General features: G+C 47.6%; 1 protein-coding gene across 4 annotated transcripts in view; it reads right to left on the bottom strand.

The window, feature by feature from the left end:
- The window catches only part of DPP6 (dipeptidyl peptidase like 6), an 850,942-nt gene that overhangs the window by 247,054 nt on the left and 588,042 nt on the right, over nucleotides 1–15,846 (bottom strand). For all 4 annotated transcript variants that reach the window (XM_004766000.3, XM_045086322.1, XM_045086321.1 and 1 more), the window contains exon 4: nucleotides 6,761–6,855. In XM_004766000.3, the coding sequence (XP_004766057.1) occupies nucleotides 6,761–6,855 (95 nt within the window). The remainder of the gene's footprint in view (nucleotides 1–6,760; nucleotides 6,856–15,846) is intronic.

Genomic DNA, 15,846 nt, shown 5'->3' on the forward strand with positions numbered 1-15,846 from the left:
AATATCGGTCTACATTTAGGGCAGCCCCCGTGTGTATAAAATCGTCGGCATGTTTCTGGTGAGACACGTAGCTAGAGGGCTGACGTCTCATTTCCGTGTAGTAGAGAAACACGGACGTGATCATAAATGCAGGAAAGGAACGGGGGCCACTACTGAGAGAAGGAGCTGGAGAATGACAGAGCGCCCCGAACGGCCACGTAACGGGCAGGAAATGAAGAGCGGGAAGCATCAATCTATCAGCCCTGGAGTCTCGGCTGCCAGCTATGTGACTCAGAAAAAGATATTTTAGCCTCTCTAAACCCGTGTTTCCCTCTGTAAAGTAAGGAGAATACAAAGTAACAGCTGCTCAGGGAGTTCAGTGAAATAAGAAGACGAGTGGAGGTTTGCACCGTTAGCGCCCTGCGTGCACCTGCCGCGCACCGTTAGCGCCCTGCGTGCACCTGCCGCTCCACTCCAGGGCCCCTCACACCTCCCGACTGGGGGCGAGTGAGACCCGCGCCCCAGACAGCACAGCCCCGTAGCGGTGACCTCAGCTGCCCGCACACAAATGCAGCCCAGACTCCGCAACTGTGCTTGTGCCGCAGGACTTGAGAGCCATCCCTCCTGTCTTCCCAGTCACGCCATCACCAGGACTTCCTTCCGCTCTCCTGGGGCCGCGGCGGTCCGGGGGGGCTCCCTGCCTGCCATCCTTCCTTCCTCCCAATGCCCCTCACGTGGGCCGAGCTTTATGTTCCCAGAGCACACAGGCCTGTCCCCAGAAGTCCCAGCCCTTTCTGTTTGCAGCAGAGTAAAGACTGGAGCACGGAGTCAGGGGCTCGATGGCCTGTTTCCTGTCTTCTTCGGGGTCCCCGTGCCACGCCTGTCCTTCCAACCGCTCCCAGACCACCTGTGCCGGGGTGGCAACTTAGCCCCCCGACTCAGCACTCAGCCTGCTCACCGCTGAGCGACAATGTGACCTCCCACACGTCTTCTAGTCGTGCCTGCCTTCCAGGGGCTGCGGGACGTCCCTCTCCGAGCTGTGTCTGCTCCCACCCGCCACCCCGCTCCCCGCTCCCCACCTGGGACTCCCGTCCGAGGAGCCTCCGCTGAACAGATGTCAGGCAAATGTGTGTTTCTTTAGATCTGGGTGGAGAATTCCCCAAGAGTCAACCTGTTTCCCTAATCCTTGGCCCGCCCAGCCGCCCGCCCTGTCTAGCCCAGGACCTTGCTCAGAGAACAAGATTACCTGCTTAATGTCAGACGACAGAGTAGAGACAGTGACAGAAGCACTACATCAGGCCACCCTTAACCTGCCTAGGACAGCAGGTGTGGGGCCAGAAAAATGAAGCTGCTACTTTGTTTTTCGGGTCTTTTAAAGGCACAGGTGTAAGATTTTCTCCTCACGTAATAAATGGATTGACGTAAGAACAGAGTAGCCTATGAAATAAAACTTAAAATGAAAATGAAAACTTGTGATGAAAAATATTTTTGTCTCCTGCTCTTTTAATAAGAGAAATAGAAAAAACAAGGGGAGGGAAAAGAAAGAAAGAGCAAGAGAGAAAAAAAAAAAAAAATGCAGAAGGACAGAGGATGGACAGAACCGAGAAGACACAGAAAAGATACTCAACAGAGTGTGCGTCACGGCTCAGGACGGCGTTCCTGCAAAAGACGGAGACTTCGGATGCCATCCCTTTGCTCCGGGACTCGGGGGGTTTGCACCTGAGAGGCCAGTCTGGCTAGAAGTCAGTGAGGGTAGCGTCTGGGGGTATGGCCATTGCTAGCCCGTTGCACCAGCCGGTGTCTGCTAAATGCGAGACCAGGAAGCCGGCTGCGGCCAGATAATCCCGTTTTACAAGAAAAGCCAGAAACCTGGATTTTCACTTTGTCGAAAGCACTCCGTGGGTCAAATAAAATAGTTCGGTGGGCTTTCAGGGCGTCAAGTTCGGCCTCCTCAACTATACGCAATAACAAGGCTGTTTCCCTTTCCTGGTTTGGACGTGCGTGGGAAGAGCCGCCAGCCTTGGGTTGGCAATGCCTGCTGGCCATGGTCTGGTCTGCTGGGGGGCGGGTGTCACCCAGAGCAGGAGGGTGACATGTGAAGCGGGGGAGTGGGTCCACCAGCCAGCGACTGGGGCCCCCTCCCCACCACGGGAGCCCGCTGGCAGGAGCACTGTGTCCTGAGCCGCCTGCAGGGCTGTACGAGGGTGAGGGGGACAGAAGCCAGGCAGGTGGGCTTCTGCCTTCTCCAGACATGAGACCACAGGCACACGAAGCCCTTGATGGCAATTAGATGAAACAGAATGAAGTGAAAACTAATAATTGTGAAAGTCAAGCCCACTGGATGAAGGAAAAAAAGGGGGAAAAAAAAAAAACCCAAACAAAAAAACAAGTGGTCTCCAGTTCTGATCTCTAACAAATTCTGGAGTTCCTCCTGAGCACCACGAACCCATTATTCCTCTAGATTCTGCTGTGGGTCTAATAATACTTATAATTACGTCCCCCTCTGCGAGGAGGCAGAATTCATTAATTTTTAGAGACAGATAAAAATTCAAATTCTACAGTCTTGTGATTATATAAAATCAAAGGGGAGCATAAATTAAGGGAACAAAAGGACTTTTTATTTAAATGTTAATTTAGTCATTTAAATAAGTAATTAAAACAAGTAGATTCGTAATTAAGCAAGTAAAGACGTAAAAAGTCAGAAAGCCTGACATACAGCAGAGCAACAGGACGCTTCTCAGCAGCACGTGTTTCCCCTTCCAAGTACCTCCAGACCTGTTTGCGGTTCCTCCGTATTCATTGCTGGAGGAAGACTAATCTCTTTGGAACGTGATGCTGAATTCTTAAAAATCTGATTAAAATTATTGAATAAATGGCCTTGAAACAGCAATTATGGAAATCATCGCCAAGAAAAATCACATACTAAGTTTTCCCCACCCAAGCAGCGGAGCCGTTTGCACGCTGCAGTGAGTGCTGCCCAGCCTTCTCAGTCGCAGCGATGAGGCTGACGGTTGCTGGCTGACGTGTAAGTCTAACATCGTATTCTTCTGTGTTTGCGTACACACAGCAGACATATTTCCATAGTACGATCATCTTCGTAACTATTCTTTTCCTGGCTACATATTTCATCTACTTGTATTTAAATTGCTTCTCCAGCTTCAAATATTTTCACTCGTCAGATTCTTTACTTATGAAAAATTCCCTGGGATGAGCAGAAAAACTTAAATATTTCTACTCATCTTGAATGCATTGTCAAGTTGCCTTCCAGACACAACGAATGGTTGGACAGGTGGAGAGACAGATGGATGGGTGGACAGATACATAGTAGATAGATAGACAGATGGACAGGTAGATGGATAGGTAGACAAATGGATGGACAGACAGATGAATAGATTAATGGATGGATGGATGGATATGTAGCTAGACAGATGGAGGGTGGACAGATGGACAGATAGATAGACGGATGGATGGACAGAAGGATAGATAGGCAGATGGACAGACAGAAGGATGGACAGATAGATGGATAAATGGATGGATGGGTGGACAGACGCACGGACAGACAGATGGATGGATGGACAGATAGATGGAGAGCAAAGGAAGAGAAAGAAGGAAAAAAGAAGTCAGTATTCTCCTCGGTAGAGAAGAGTCCTAAGATTCCTCAGGAACCAGGCATAATCATCGCGTTTCATTTCTCAGGGGAAAATGGAATATACATCATAACAAAGACCTTTATATAATTTGTTGATTTATTGACAAAAGAATCTTCTAGAAGCATAAAAACAAAATACATCATTTGGTATTTAAAGTACGTTTAAAAATAGGAGTAAAGTATAATGCTGTGGAATTCCTGGGATATCAAACTTGTAATTCAAGGGAAAGTTCAGGTTTGATTTCCTGTTTTGAAAATCTGAGAGTGTCCCTTGCTATCATTCCTACCACCAGTGGCAGCTTCGAGGACCCTGCCTGGGAAGCAGCCTCGCCCGAACACCTACAGAGAAGGAGCTAAAAAAATCAGGGGGTGCAGGTTCCACCCCTGGTGCTGCTGACACTCCCCCCGCCTGAGTCCTGAGCCGCGAGCCCCGAGCCCCAGCTCTCCGGTCCGGCCTAACGCTCTGGAACCACATGCGACTCATGCCGACATTCGGGCCTGTGACACGTAACCTGTCACTCCGTCCTTACAATGCTCTATGGAGGTGCACGGAGCTTAGTCAACTGGCCTGAGGTCCTGTCGCTACTGAACAAAGCACAGTCCCAGGAGGGGGCACGGGGCGGGGGTGGTCCCGTGGAACAGCCGCGTGCGGAGCAGCACTCCACAATCACCAAGTCTCTCAAAAGCTTTTCTGCTGGATGGGCACAGCGGCTGCCTTCACCGGCACCCCCTTCCACGGACCCATCCCGGGAAAGAGCCAGTCACGGGAAGCCAAGGACCAGGAGGAAGCGGCCGGCCCCTGGGCCTGGACCCGCTAAGGTGACCTCGTGTGTGAGGGTCTGCGTGAGGGTCTGCTGGGGGAGAAGGAAAGAGCGAGTTTAGAGGTCAAGGCCGCAGGGACCCTTTCATGTCCCTGCTGACCACCCCATGCACAGCTCCGTGTCCATTTCCCCAGCGGGTTCAGCCCAACCTCAAAAACCAGTCGGCTTTATCATGCGAACCATCTCCACGCTTCTGAGTTTCAAATAAAGAGAGACACCCCCCCCCCGGTTAGTCATCAGAAAGGCAAGAGGACAGGACCCCCAAGAGCCGGGGCTCCATGTCCCCACTCGAAGCCGCACACTCCCTTCCTCCGTGTGCGGACGGTCCTGCCAGCTGGCCCTCACCCCATCGGGCGGAGCTTTCTCGGTTCGCGCCCAAGAAAACGGAGGAGAAAGTCCACGGTGCACCCCCGGGCAGACCCGTGTTCGAGGTGCAGGAACAAAGGACCGCGCAACGGAAGGACGAGAGTTTTGAAGACAGGCTCCCCAGAACCCAAACACGGGACGGGCTCCCCAGAACCCAAACACGGGACTTCCGCACCCTGGAAGACCATAGTGCGGGCCCCGAACGGACTCCCCTCATCCTCCTTTTTTGAGGTTTCTTTACAGGAGCATTTAACGGAGCTTCAAGACAAGAGTAACCTAGGCAGTCGGGGTTGGCACGCTTGGTGTCAATAGGACATCTCTAGAGAAAGATTACCCTGTACGGAATAAGCCTAGCAACACTCAGAGGGGCTCTTCCCTTTCCCCTACCTAAGGTGGCCTCTGAAATCGGGTCAGTATTTGTCATTTTAGTTAAAACACGTGATCTGCACAAGCTATTGATCTGAGCAAGAGGAGACAGTTCCTGTTCTCGTGTTTTGTTCCAAGTGCAGGTGCGTGCAGGGGACCTGGCTTAGGCTAAGCTGACGTCCTCACAGAGGTTGGGATAACGTGCGGACGTTCAAATGCACTTACCCTCAGCAACTGTCTGATCATTTTCTCCACTCGATTAATATTACAAAACCGTTCCTGCCATTTTGGTATTTTGAGTGGGTTGAATGAGATGTTCTTAGGGGAGTAATTCTACCGGAGATGATTTCTTAACACAGAAATGCATACACATTCCTTCTTTTGGAGTCTTACTTTGCAGAGTATGATTTAATTCAATAAAGCTCTCATTTTTGGCAACTACACCACGAGGTAACCTTGCCAGGCCTCCGTTACACCAGCAGTCAGGTAAAAGAAGGATCCATTTAATACTAAACCCCAATGAGCGTTGTTTTTTTTTTTTTTTTTAAAGAAAAAAGTACGTTTACAACAAAAATAAATGAAATAAAGATATTTAGGAAGTTGAATGTTCTCAAAGAGGGGAAGGAGGTAGAGCAGCATTTCTATGGGCTGGGAGGTGGGGTCACCACCCAGCTGTGGGACCCTGAAAAGCTCACTCCCCAGCTCTGGGCTCCGGATCCCCATCTGTAAAGCCAGGGAGACACCTGACCTTTCCTGTGGTTTTCCTCTAATGCCTGGATTCTGGGATTTTAGGACGCCTGTGTCTTGAGTCACACCAAAGGTGTATAATCACCTTTCTGTGTCCAAATCTGTGTGTACTGGACAAAAAAAAAAAACAAACAAAAAAACAAAAAAACAACGTATTCCCTGAAGCTGGGGGTTTACTCTTTCTAACAATGAACATAAACATACTGTGAAAGAAAAAAGTGAATTCTCTTGAAGTCGATTTTTGGCGCAGAACCTCAGTGACTGTTTTTAATAAATATCTTCAGCTGCACATGAACTCTGAATCTTATCGCCACCTAAATCTTTGGGAAACCATGTTTTCCCAGATTCCAAAGCGGTGGCGGTCATATCGACTCAGTTCTCATTTTAAAGCATAAACATCCCTTAATGTCATCAGAGCGGCACAGTGTCTAAATTAACATTCCCTGTGCATGTGGAGAGGAGTTTAAAGCAAACAAAGAAACAAACAAAAAAGACTGAGCAAGGCCTCCTCAAGTAGTCTCTGTGCATTACTGTAATTGTTCTGGAAATGTCTAAAGCCTCAGGACGTTATCTTCCAATTATATATGGTATGCAACACTTGTTTCCAACACCTGCAGAGAAATGTCCCGCACGCTGGAAGAAGCTGCTTTCATCTTATTAAATTAGCGTGGTTTCAATTTCACATTATCTTTGGTTGCGCAGGCTGTAGTATTACAAGTTTATTGCTTCTGCGTGGCGCCTACTAAAAGTTGAAACCCAAAGTCATTTTCTGCTTTATTGACTTGCAGGAGGGAAAACTAAAATTATCCCGGTCATTAGAGAGAGTACTTACAATTTTTTTGCCTTCTATTAACACTGTAGAAATATTTGTTTCAACATTCCGCAGTATCACGTTTCCTTTCTGTTCTCTGTAGATGAATTCTTTATCTACGAGAGAGGAAATAAAAAGGAGACAGAAGACATTAAGGAACTCAGTAGGCTTCTGACGGACACTTTCGCCAAAGGAAATCAACTACTTCTGATAAAAATAGATCCTGTGTTTCATCAAAGGGTTCTTTTAATCTGGAAAAGTATTTCCAGCTGCTCTCCACATAACCTCATGTGAAGCTTCTCTCTGAATCTCTTCTCCTACTCTATATAGTGACCTATAAAGCACCGGGGCACATGTCCATAAAATCTTTAGGACATTCTCGAGCTTTCTTGAGTAGAACACACAGAGCGGACCCACAGAGCGGATGAAGAAACTCGCTACCAGAGACCACAGGCAACCCTTGGCACGAGCGGGAATGATCTCCTGAGTCTGGAGCCCGGGGAAATCTGGACACACACGCACCTGTGCACACCGACATCCGTATCCTGCGAAACTGTTTCTGCTTTGTCCACAACCTTCCCCGTGACCCCCAGAGGAGTGGGCCGTGACTTGGTCAAGCCCATCCTTCTATCTGTACATCCCGTCCTCAGCGACGGTGACCGTGGACCTCTGTATGACCAACCGAGATTTCAAATAGCCCCTTAGGAAGTCAGTAAAAGACCCACTCTGATCAGTATGGTGGCTGGGGTGCGGGCACAGAGGTGTGTGCGCCTACTGGGAACGGAACAGGACATTTCCTGAAGGACAGGGTCGCTGGTGGGGAAGAAGAACTCCTGTCTTTCTGAGTGAAGGTGGTGATGCGGAGCCCGTGTGAGGGTCTGGGCATCTCACGCAGTCACCGTCGCTGAAGGAACACGGTGCGGCTGCATTAATTCAAAGGCTATGATCATTCCTACCCGTTATTCTATTTCATGGAATTACACATTTTCTTTCTTATTCTGTTCTGCTACTTGCTCTGGTTTCATTCTCTTTTCTTTCTCCCGTGTCAGGTGGAAGCATAGATCTCTGGTTTGACTTTCCGTCCTTTCTAATAAAACTATCAAAGCTAAAAATTTCCCTCTGTGGATGGTGTTAGCTACATCTCACAAATTTTGATATGCCGAGTTACGTTATTCTTCAGTTCAAATTATTTCTAATTTCCCCCCGCATGTCTGCTTGGCTCAATGATTATTTAGGAACGTGTTGTTTAATTGGCAGGTATATAAAGTTGTCCTGGTCCCTCTTATTTTTATCGATTTTTAATTTAAATTCACAGGATCACAGAATGTGCTGTACATGATTTGGGTCTTTTAAAACTCATTCAGACATTTTTGTGGTCCATAATATGGTCTGTCCTTGTAAATGTCCTGTATGCCCATTTAATGCAATTATCGATATGGCTGCGGTCCATTGTGTGTGTGTGTGTGTGTGTGTGTGTGTGTGTGTGTCCTGTTTCCACGTGACTCTTCCACTTCTTCCCCTCTTTCTTATTTCTGGCTTCCATTTCACTGTCAGATACTTTTCAGAAGTTTACTTTCACTATTTTAGCTGTATTTCTTTGCATTTCTTCTAGTGCCTGCCCTACGGATCAGACTACGTATATTCTACTTTTCAGTCTGCAATGACTTGATAATGTGCCACTTCTCATGAAATCCAGAAGTCTGTCAAGTTTTCAGTCCACGCCTAGTCCTGTGCTGCTACCGTTTCCACGTGGATTACATCTAGATAACTTCTACCTTCCGCCACGTGCCACACCTACTGTTGGCATCAGTGCATCACTGGTAAAGAGATTAAGGAGAAAAAGTCAAAAAGGAAAAAAAAATGTCTTTTGCAATTGTTCATTATTTGGCATTTCTGATGATGGTTTTTATGCTTCATCAAGGACCTGAGTTTATAACGGGCATTATCATGTTCCTAACCCCTTGAGAACTTGCTTTAGCTGTTTGGTTGTATGGACCTGCTGGTAACCGAGTCCTTGAACTTGGTTTTATCTGAAAATGTCTTGGTTAACCTTCATTTATGAAGGATATTTTCTCTCCTTTTAAATTTTTAAAATTAAAAAAAAATTTTAAATATTTGAAATTATTATTATTATTATTATTTTTTATTGTGTTCAGTTAGCCATTTAAGCAGGCTTCACACCCACCACGCAGCCTGACACGGAGCTTGAAGTCATGACCCTGAGATCAAGACCTGAGCTGGGATTAAGAGTCGGTCACTTGGGGCGCCTGGGTGGCTCAGTGGGTTAAAGCCTCTGCCTTCGGCTCAGGTCATGATCTCAGGGACCTGGGATCGAGCCTCACATCGGACTCTCTGCTCGGCAGGGAGCCTGCTTCCTCCTCTCTCTCTCTCTGCCTGCCTCTGTGCCTACTTGTGATCTCTGTTTAATAAATAAATAAAATCTTAAAAAAAAAAAAAAGAAAGAGTCGGTCACTTAACTGACTGAGCCACCCAGGGGCCCCGAAGGGTATTTTCCCTTAATACAGATGTCTAGGTTGATAGTTTTTATTTTTTTCTCTTGAGATTTGTTTCACTTTCTTCCAGCCACCATGGTTTCTAGGAGAAGTCAGCTATTAACTGAACTGTTATTTCCCTGCATGCTATTCCTGCGCATTTTTTCTTTTGCTGTTTTCAAGACTGACTTGTGGTCTTTGATTTCCAACAGCTCAACTACAAACTACTTCTTCTTTTTTTTTTTTTTTTCAGATTTTTATGTATCTGTTTGAGACAGAGAGAGAGAAGAAGGGAGAATGAGCTGGGGGAGGGGCAGAGGGAGAAGCGGGCTCCCCGCTGAGCAGAGAGCCCGATGTGGGGCTCGATCCCAGGACCCTGGGATCATAACCTGAGCCGAAGGCAGAGACTTAACGCACTGAGCCACCCAGGCGCCCCATAAAGCTTTCGATCAGGCTTCTTTGTGTTTACTCTGTGTGATGAGCCTCTTGTATCTGCAAATCTACGTCTTCATCAGATCGTTTGCTGTTTATCTGCCAAATATTTTTTCCTATTTATCAACCTCCTGTCCCAGTACTCCAATGGCACCGATACTGGGAAACTCGATATTATCTAAGCGTCTCTGGTGATCTGTTCATTAAAATTTTGTTCCTCTGTTCACTTTGAATGTCTTCTAATGATCTGTCATGAAAGCCACTTGGCCTCTCCTCTGCCATGATTACTTGACTGTGAGTGCCACCCAGTGTGTTCCGACATTCCGGCATCAGCGTTCTCATGTTGAGGATTTTCCATTTTGTTCTTTCTACGCTTCTGCTCTTCTGCGGAGACCCCTCATTTCCCTGCTGAGATCTGCATTCACTGGAAACATGCTCGTGTGAATTCATTAAGCATAATTATAACATATATTTTAAGATCTATCAGTTCCAAAGTCTGTTTCCTTTTGGGGTCAGACTCAATTAATTTTCTTTTATGATGTAAGGGTGTTCCTTTTTTTTTGGTTCTTTGTAAGTAGGGTAATTTTGCATTATATCCTAGACATTATGGACATCAATTACTGGACGCGCCCGGCTTTGTTAATATCCTCTAATGAGTGTGGTTTCCTGGGCTACACCAGGTACTTCTCTCTGCTGGGTGTGGGCCTCCAACTTCAGACACCGGCTTTACTCTGGATTCAGATATTTTACCTGCAGCTGAACTCCCGTGATTCTCTTCCCAGCAATGTGGCCCACGGGTCACAGACACCACTGTGCCTCTGCTCTCCATCTTATTGATCTCTGTTCTACCCTGTCTCATTATCCCCTCTTCTTAACTTTTAAGTCTGACACTTAGCTTCTTAATTTCAGCATTTCTATTTTTCTAATATAATCACAACGGGTGCTATAAATTTCCTTAATTATGTCTTTGTTGGAGTCCACAAGTTTTAATGGGCAGTTTTCTCATTATTGCTTTGTTCTATGCTTTATTCATTTCTGTCACGGTTTCTTCTTCAGCCTAGGAGTTATTTAGAACTTCTAATTTGCAAATGTATGCAAAACATTCTCATCTTTTTTGTTATTGACTTGTGATTTGCTATAATGCTGTAATGCTTTTAGAAAGCGTTTCTCTTTTGCAGAACAGGCAAAGTAAGAGTCTAGGCCTGAAACTGCACGTGTGGGCGTTCAGTGCCATAAGGCACGGTACCGGACATGAGCTCGCCCCCACCTGGCCCGGGGCAGGCTCTCTCTACGGTCAGCAGCTCGTCTCGTCTCAGTAGAAGATTTGGGACCATCTCAGCCTCTTTTCCGTCTCTCGTCTTCATGATTCCATCCCTCGCCTGCACTCGCCCCCTTGAAGGCTTCTCGAATCACCTTGTCCTCTTGCCTTCAGTGCTGTGCCCTGGTCTGACCGCCACCACCTTCACCGTGGATGCCTCCAGTGGCCTCCTCATGGGACCTGCCCCCTTGGCTCCTTGCTCCGAGCACAGGAGGACATGCCTCCTCTTAAAACTCCCCCCCCCCCATCCTCTGGCAGAGTCTGCTTTGGCTGAAGTCCTTAGCCTGAATGTTCAAGGCCCTTCACATTCTGGCCTGGGCTCCTCTTTCCATTTTAACTTGCTTCCCCCCCCATTAAGCACCTGAAACCGTGTCCTGCCCTCCTGCCTCCCGACGCCCCCAGCCACTGCCTGGCCAACGCTCCATGCCCTCCTCCAGCTCCTGCCAGGGGAGATCTGTCTGGGCTTAGCACAGAGGCGCCTCCTTTGCCAAGATTCTCGAGCCTCTGCCAGGCAGGATGAGCCCCTCTCTGCCCCCTCCCCACCGCCCCGCCGTCCGCTCACGCAGCCGCTGCTCTTGTTGGCTGTTCGAGCTCTGTCTCCTCCACGAAGAGAGCCTGAAGCAAGGGAGAGGCCGCGCTTCCTGATCCTTCTACCTCCAAACCCCAGTGTAATGACGGACAGGAAACCAGGCACTCCAAATGCACGATGCGTTCCCCGAATGAACACCATCCCGTGTCTGAGTCCCCAAATACGCAAGCCACACGTGACCCGGTCTGCAGACCCGCCGCAGGAGAGAGGCCGCTCCGGGCCAGGGAGGTCAAAGGGGGGGAGGCAAGGGGAGGCTGGCTTCACAAGTGACACCTTTTGTGCCTCCTGAGATGCTGGGATCGCTGCTTTCTCCCCTCGCTGCAGTGCCCAGAGGCGAGTGCGCGGTGTGGATGCCTGAGGACAGGCAGGGGAAACCCAAAGGCAGGTTCGACGGGGGATTCTAAGAGACACCGAGGGCGAGGTCCTGGGGAGAAGATCCCCCGAAGGAAGCCTGCCTCACACCCCCCGCTGCTACTTATTTTTCGTACGTGGAGCACCCAGGAAGCTGCATTCAAAATATATCATGAATCTAATTGTTCTGTGTTACTTGGTTCTTCAAAGCTAAACGAGGAAAGAAGCAGAGAAACAGCCGTGGTGACCAGCACAAGGAGGGTGATTGCTTTCCACTTTCTTTTTTCTCCCAGACTGTGGCAGGAAAATATGTAGCAAAGTCACACGTGATTTTTTCCTGCTCTTCCAAAAATAACATCCCAGTCACTTCCTCTGAGTATCATAGAGCAGCTGACTTTATGGGACGCTTGCTTTTGCCTGACTAGTGAATTTTTTAGAAACCTTTAAAGCAAAGGTCTTTTCCATGATGAAAAAAATGTAAAATGTGTGGCTTTATGGGGCTATAGATGCCTTGTCATTCGAGATATGTCATTCTCATTGCCAACTCGGACTCGTATGTGCTGGTTGGCCTTGGAGAGCATCCTTGATTCTGTAAGTCTCACAAAGAATTCCTTCAGGGGAACGGATTTTAATTTCAGAAACAGAGTGCACACAATAACCGGAGTCAATCTGACTTTTTATCTTCTTTTACTTTTAAATAACTTCTATGAAACACTGTTCTGTCCTATTTATTGCTTATTTAATTCTCTTCTCAGATACAAATTACTTGTATTCATGTAATCTGGCAACACAGAGCATGCAACGTGTTTCCCAAGAAAGTCATTGTCCCCATCATGGCCATCAAATATGAAAACTGGTCTGTGATTCCTACACCCACACTGTCGTCCAGAAATACCATTTCCCACTAAACAAGATCAGTACCGTGAACTGGCCACGTGCCCTGATGTAAGGGCATGCTCAGTCACAGTCACCGGTCGGACGGGGATTAGTGCATCTTGGCTGCCGTAAAGTTCCACATTAACCACAACACTGAGCTTTAAGACACGATTCCAAGCACATCAGTAATTCTATTAATGTTACAAGAAAGTAAGATTTTTATCTATAAGAGAAAATGGGTCCACATTTAAAATCATTATGTTCGGTTAAAAGTGAAAACCCTGTATAGTTAAATCAGTGGCAGAAACATCAGCATGGACTCACGTTTGCTTATTTTGTCAACCATGTGCTCATTTCGTCCACAGAAGGTGTCTACATGCGTGATTATCTCAGATACTCAGATTTGGGTTTCTAGGCACCATTTCTAGGCACTTCAGGAAAAAGAACAGGAACACTAAGGAAATGGGCATTTCTAGATCCAAGGCACACAAAGGACATAGGAAAGAGCTCATTGGCTCCTTGGAAGAGCTCATTGGCCAGGGAGCAAGGAAGTGTTCGGGGCCTGATGGGGACCCAGAGCATAAGACAACGGTAGGCTATGGATGGCCCTAATTCTTCACCCCATCCAGCTCTCTGCCTTTTCGTCTAGCTTTGCCAGCTCCTCCCCTTGAAGGTGGCTCCAATCCGTGCCTTGAATGGTCACTGGAAGAGGAGCCAGCAGACACCCAGGGAGCACCTGCCCAGTCTGGCTTGTGTGCCATGGTTGTGGGACCAACATGTCTGGCCCAGGCTTTGGGCCCCAGGAAGAGAAATAGACATGGAGCACAGCTGAGTTACGAGTCACCACCAAGGGGCCATTCCAGATCAGCCAGGGGCCGGCTGGTCGCCCAGCCCCGGGAGCAAACCAGCCAGCCGGTGAGCAGAGTGTCCTCGCCAACCAGCAGCTGACACGCCGCTGTGTGAAAGACACATGCTTATTCTGTGCGTCTGAGGGTGTGCGATTGGTAAGAAAAGACTCGTGTGATGCTACAGATGGGCGGAGAAGAACCAGTGGGAAGGCTCTTGGGTCCAAGTGGATAAAATTGGAACATCGGAAGAAAAATGCCATAGGTTATTAAAACACACTGAATCTATAAAACAGTTTATGGATCCATAATGGAACTCCCAAAAGTATGGAAAAAAAAAAAAAAGCAACTCCTTTTCCACAGTTGGAGGTAACTATGAAACTGAGTCATTACCATGAAACTGGTAATCACACACATCTGTGCTACCCAAAGCCATCTACGCATCCAGCGCAATCCCTATAAAATACCAACAGCATTTCTCATGGAGCTGGAACAAATAATCCTAAAGCTTGTGTGGAATCACAAAAGACCCTGAATAGCCCAAAGCAACCTTGAAAAAGAAAACCAGAGCAGGTGGCATCACAATTCTGGACCTAAAGCTCTATTACACAGCTGTCATCGTCAAGACAGGATGGTCCCGGCACAAAAACAGACACAGATCAACGGAACAGAACAGAGAGCCCAGAAATGGACCCTCAACCCTAGGGTAAATGAATCTTCAACAAAGCAGGAAAGAACATCTGATGGAAAAAAAGACGGTCTTTTCAACAAACAGCATTGGGAAGATTGTGGCAGTCACATGGGGAAGAGTGAAACTGGACCATTTCCTACACCACACACACAAATAAACTCAAAATGGTTGAAAGATCTAATTGTGAGACAGGAATCCATCAAAATCCTGGAGGAAAACACTAGCAGCAACTTCTTTGAAAACGCTGTATCAGCTTCTTACTAGATGCGTCTCCACAGGCACGGGAAACAGAAGTAAAAATGAACTATTGGGACTCCATCAACACAAACAGCTTCTGCACAGCAGAGGAAACAATAAAACTAAAAGTCAACCTACGGAATGGGAGAATATATTCACAAATGACGTATCAGATAAAGGACTAGTATCCAAAATATATGAAGAGCTTATAAAACTCAATTCCCCCCAAACCAAATAATCCAGTTAAAAAATGGGCAAACGGTGTGAATAGACATTTTCCCAAAGAACAGCTAACAGAAACATGAAAAGATGCTCAGTATCACTCATCGTCAGGGAAATACAAACCAAAACTACAATGAGAGATCATTTCGCACCTGTCAGAATGGCTAAGATCAATAACCCAGGAAGGCAAACCCATGCAGCCGCACTGGAAAACGGTGTGGAGGCTCCTCAAAAAATTAAAAATAGAACTACCTTATGATCAAGCAAATGTACTCCTGGGTATTTACCCAAAGGATACAAGAATACGGATTTGAAGGGATACACGCGCCCTGGTCCTCACAGCAGCATTACCAACAATAGCCAAATTATGGAGAGAGCCCAAGTGTCCATCAGCTGATGTGTGGAAAAAGAAGACGTGGGACACACACACACACACACACACACACACACACTGGAGCATGACTCAGCCATAGAAAGAAGGAAATCGTGCCATTTGCAAGGACCAGGACCAAGGAGAGTGTCGTGCTAAGTGACATAAGTCCGAGAAAGATAAATACCGCAAGATGGCACGAAATAGGTGAAATTGAAGGAACAAAGAAGTGAATGTGGGTGGGGAAGAGGCAAACCAAGACACAGACTCTTCACTACCCAGAACAAACTGAGGGTCGCCAGAGGGGCGGGGGGGGGGGGCTGGGTGAGGAGGGCGGCGGGGATGAAGGAGGCGCCTGTCGCGGCGAGCACGGGTGACGCGCGGGAGCGAGGAGTCACTCAACTCTGCGCCTGGAACTAGCATCTGTATGTTAAGTAGCTGGAATTTTATATACAAATTTGGAGAAGAAAAATAAAAGCGAATCCTCCAGCATTGTCCTGCTGTTTCAAGTCATGCGGGGGAATGACACCCAGCCCGTTCCGGAGAGGGAGGTCCTCCTCGCGGGACACTGCCGGCCCGTAAGTGCGGGAGGCACGATGGACGCGGGAAACCACCTCACGCAGCTCTCACCGAAACCCCTGGATTCAGGTAAAGGTCCTCAACGGAGGCCAAACTCATTCCAAG

The sequence above is a fragment of the Mustela putorius genome, unplaced genomic scaffold (assembly GCF_011764305.1).
Source record: "Mustela putorius furo isolate JIRA1106 unplaced genomic scaffold, ASM1176430v1.1 tig00000929_pilon_pilon_pilon, whole genome shotgun sequence".
In the NCBI taxonomy this organism is placed as follows: domain Eukaryota; kingdom Metazoa; phylum Chordata; class Mammalia; order Carnivora; family Mustelidae; genus Mustela; species Mustela putorius.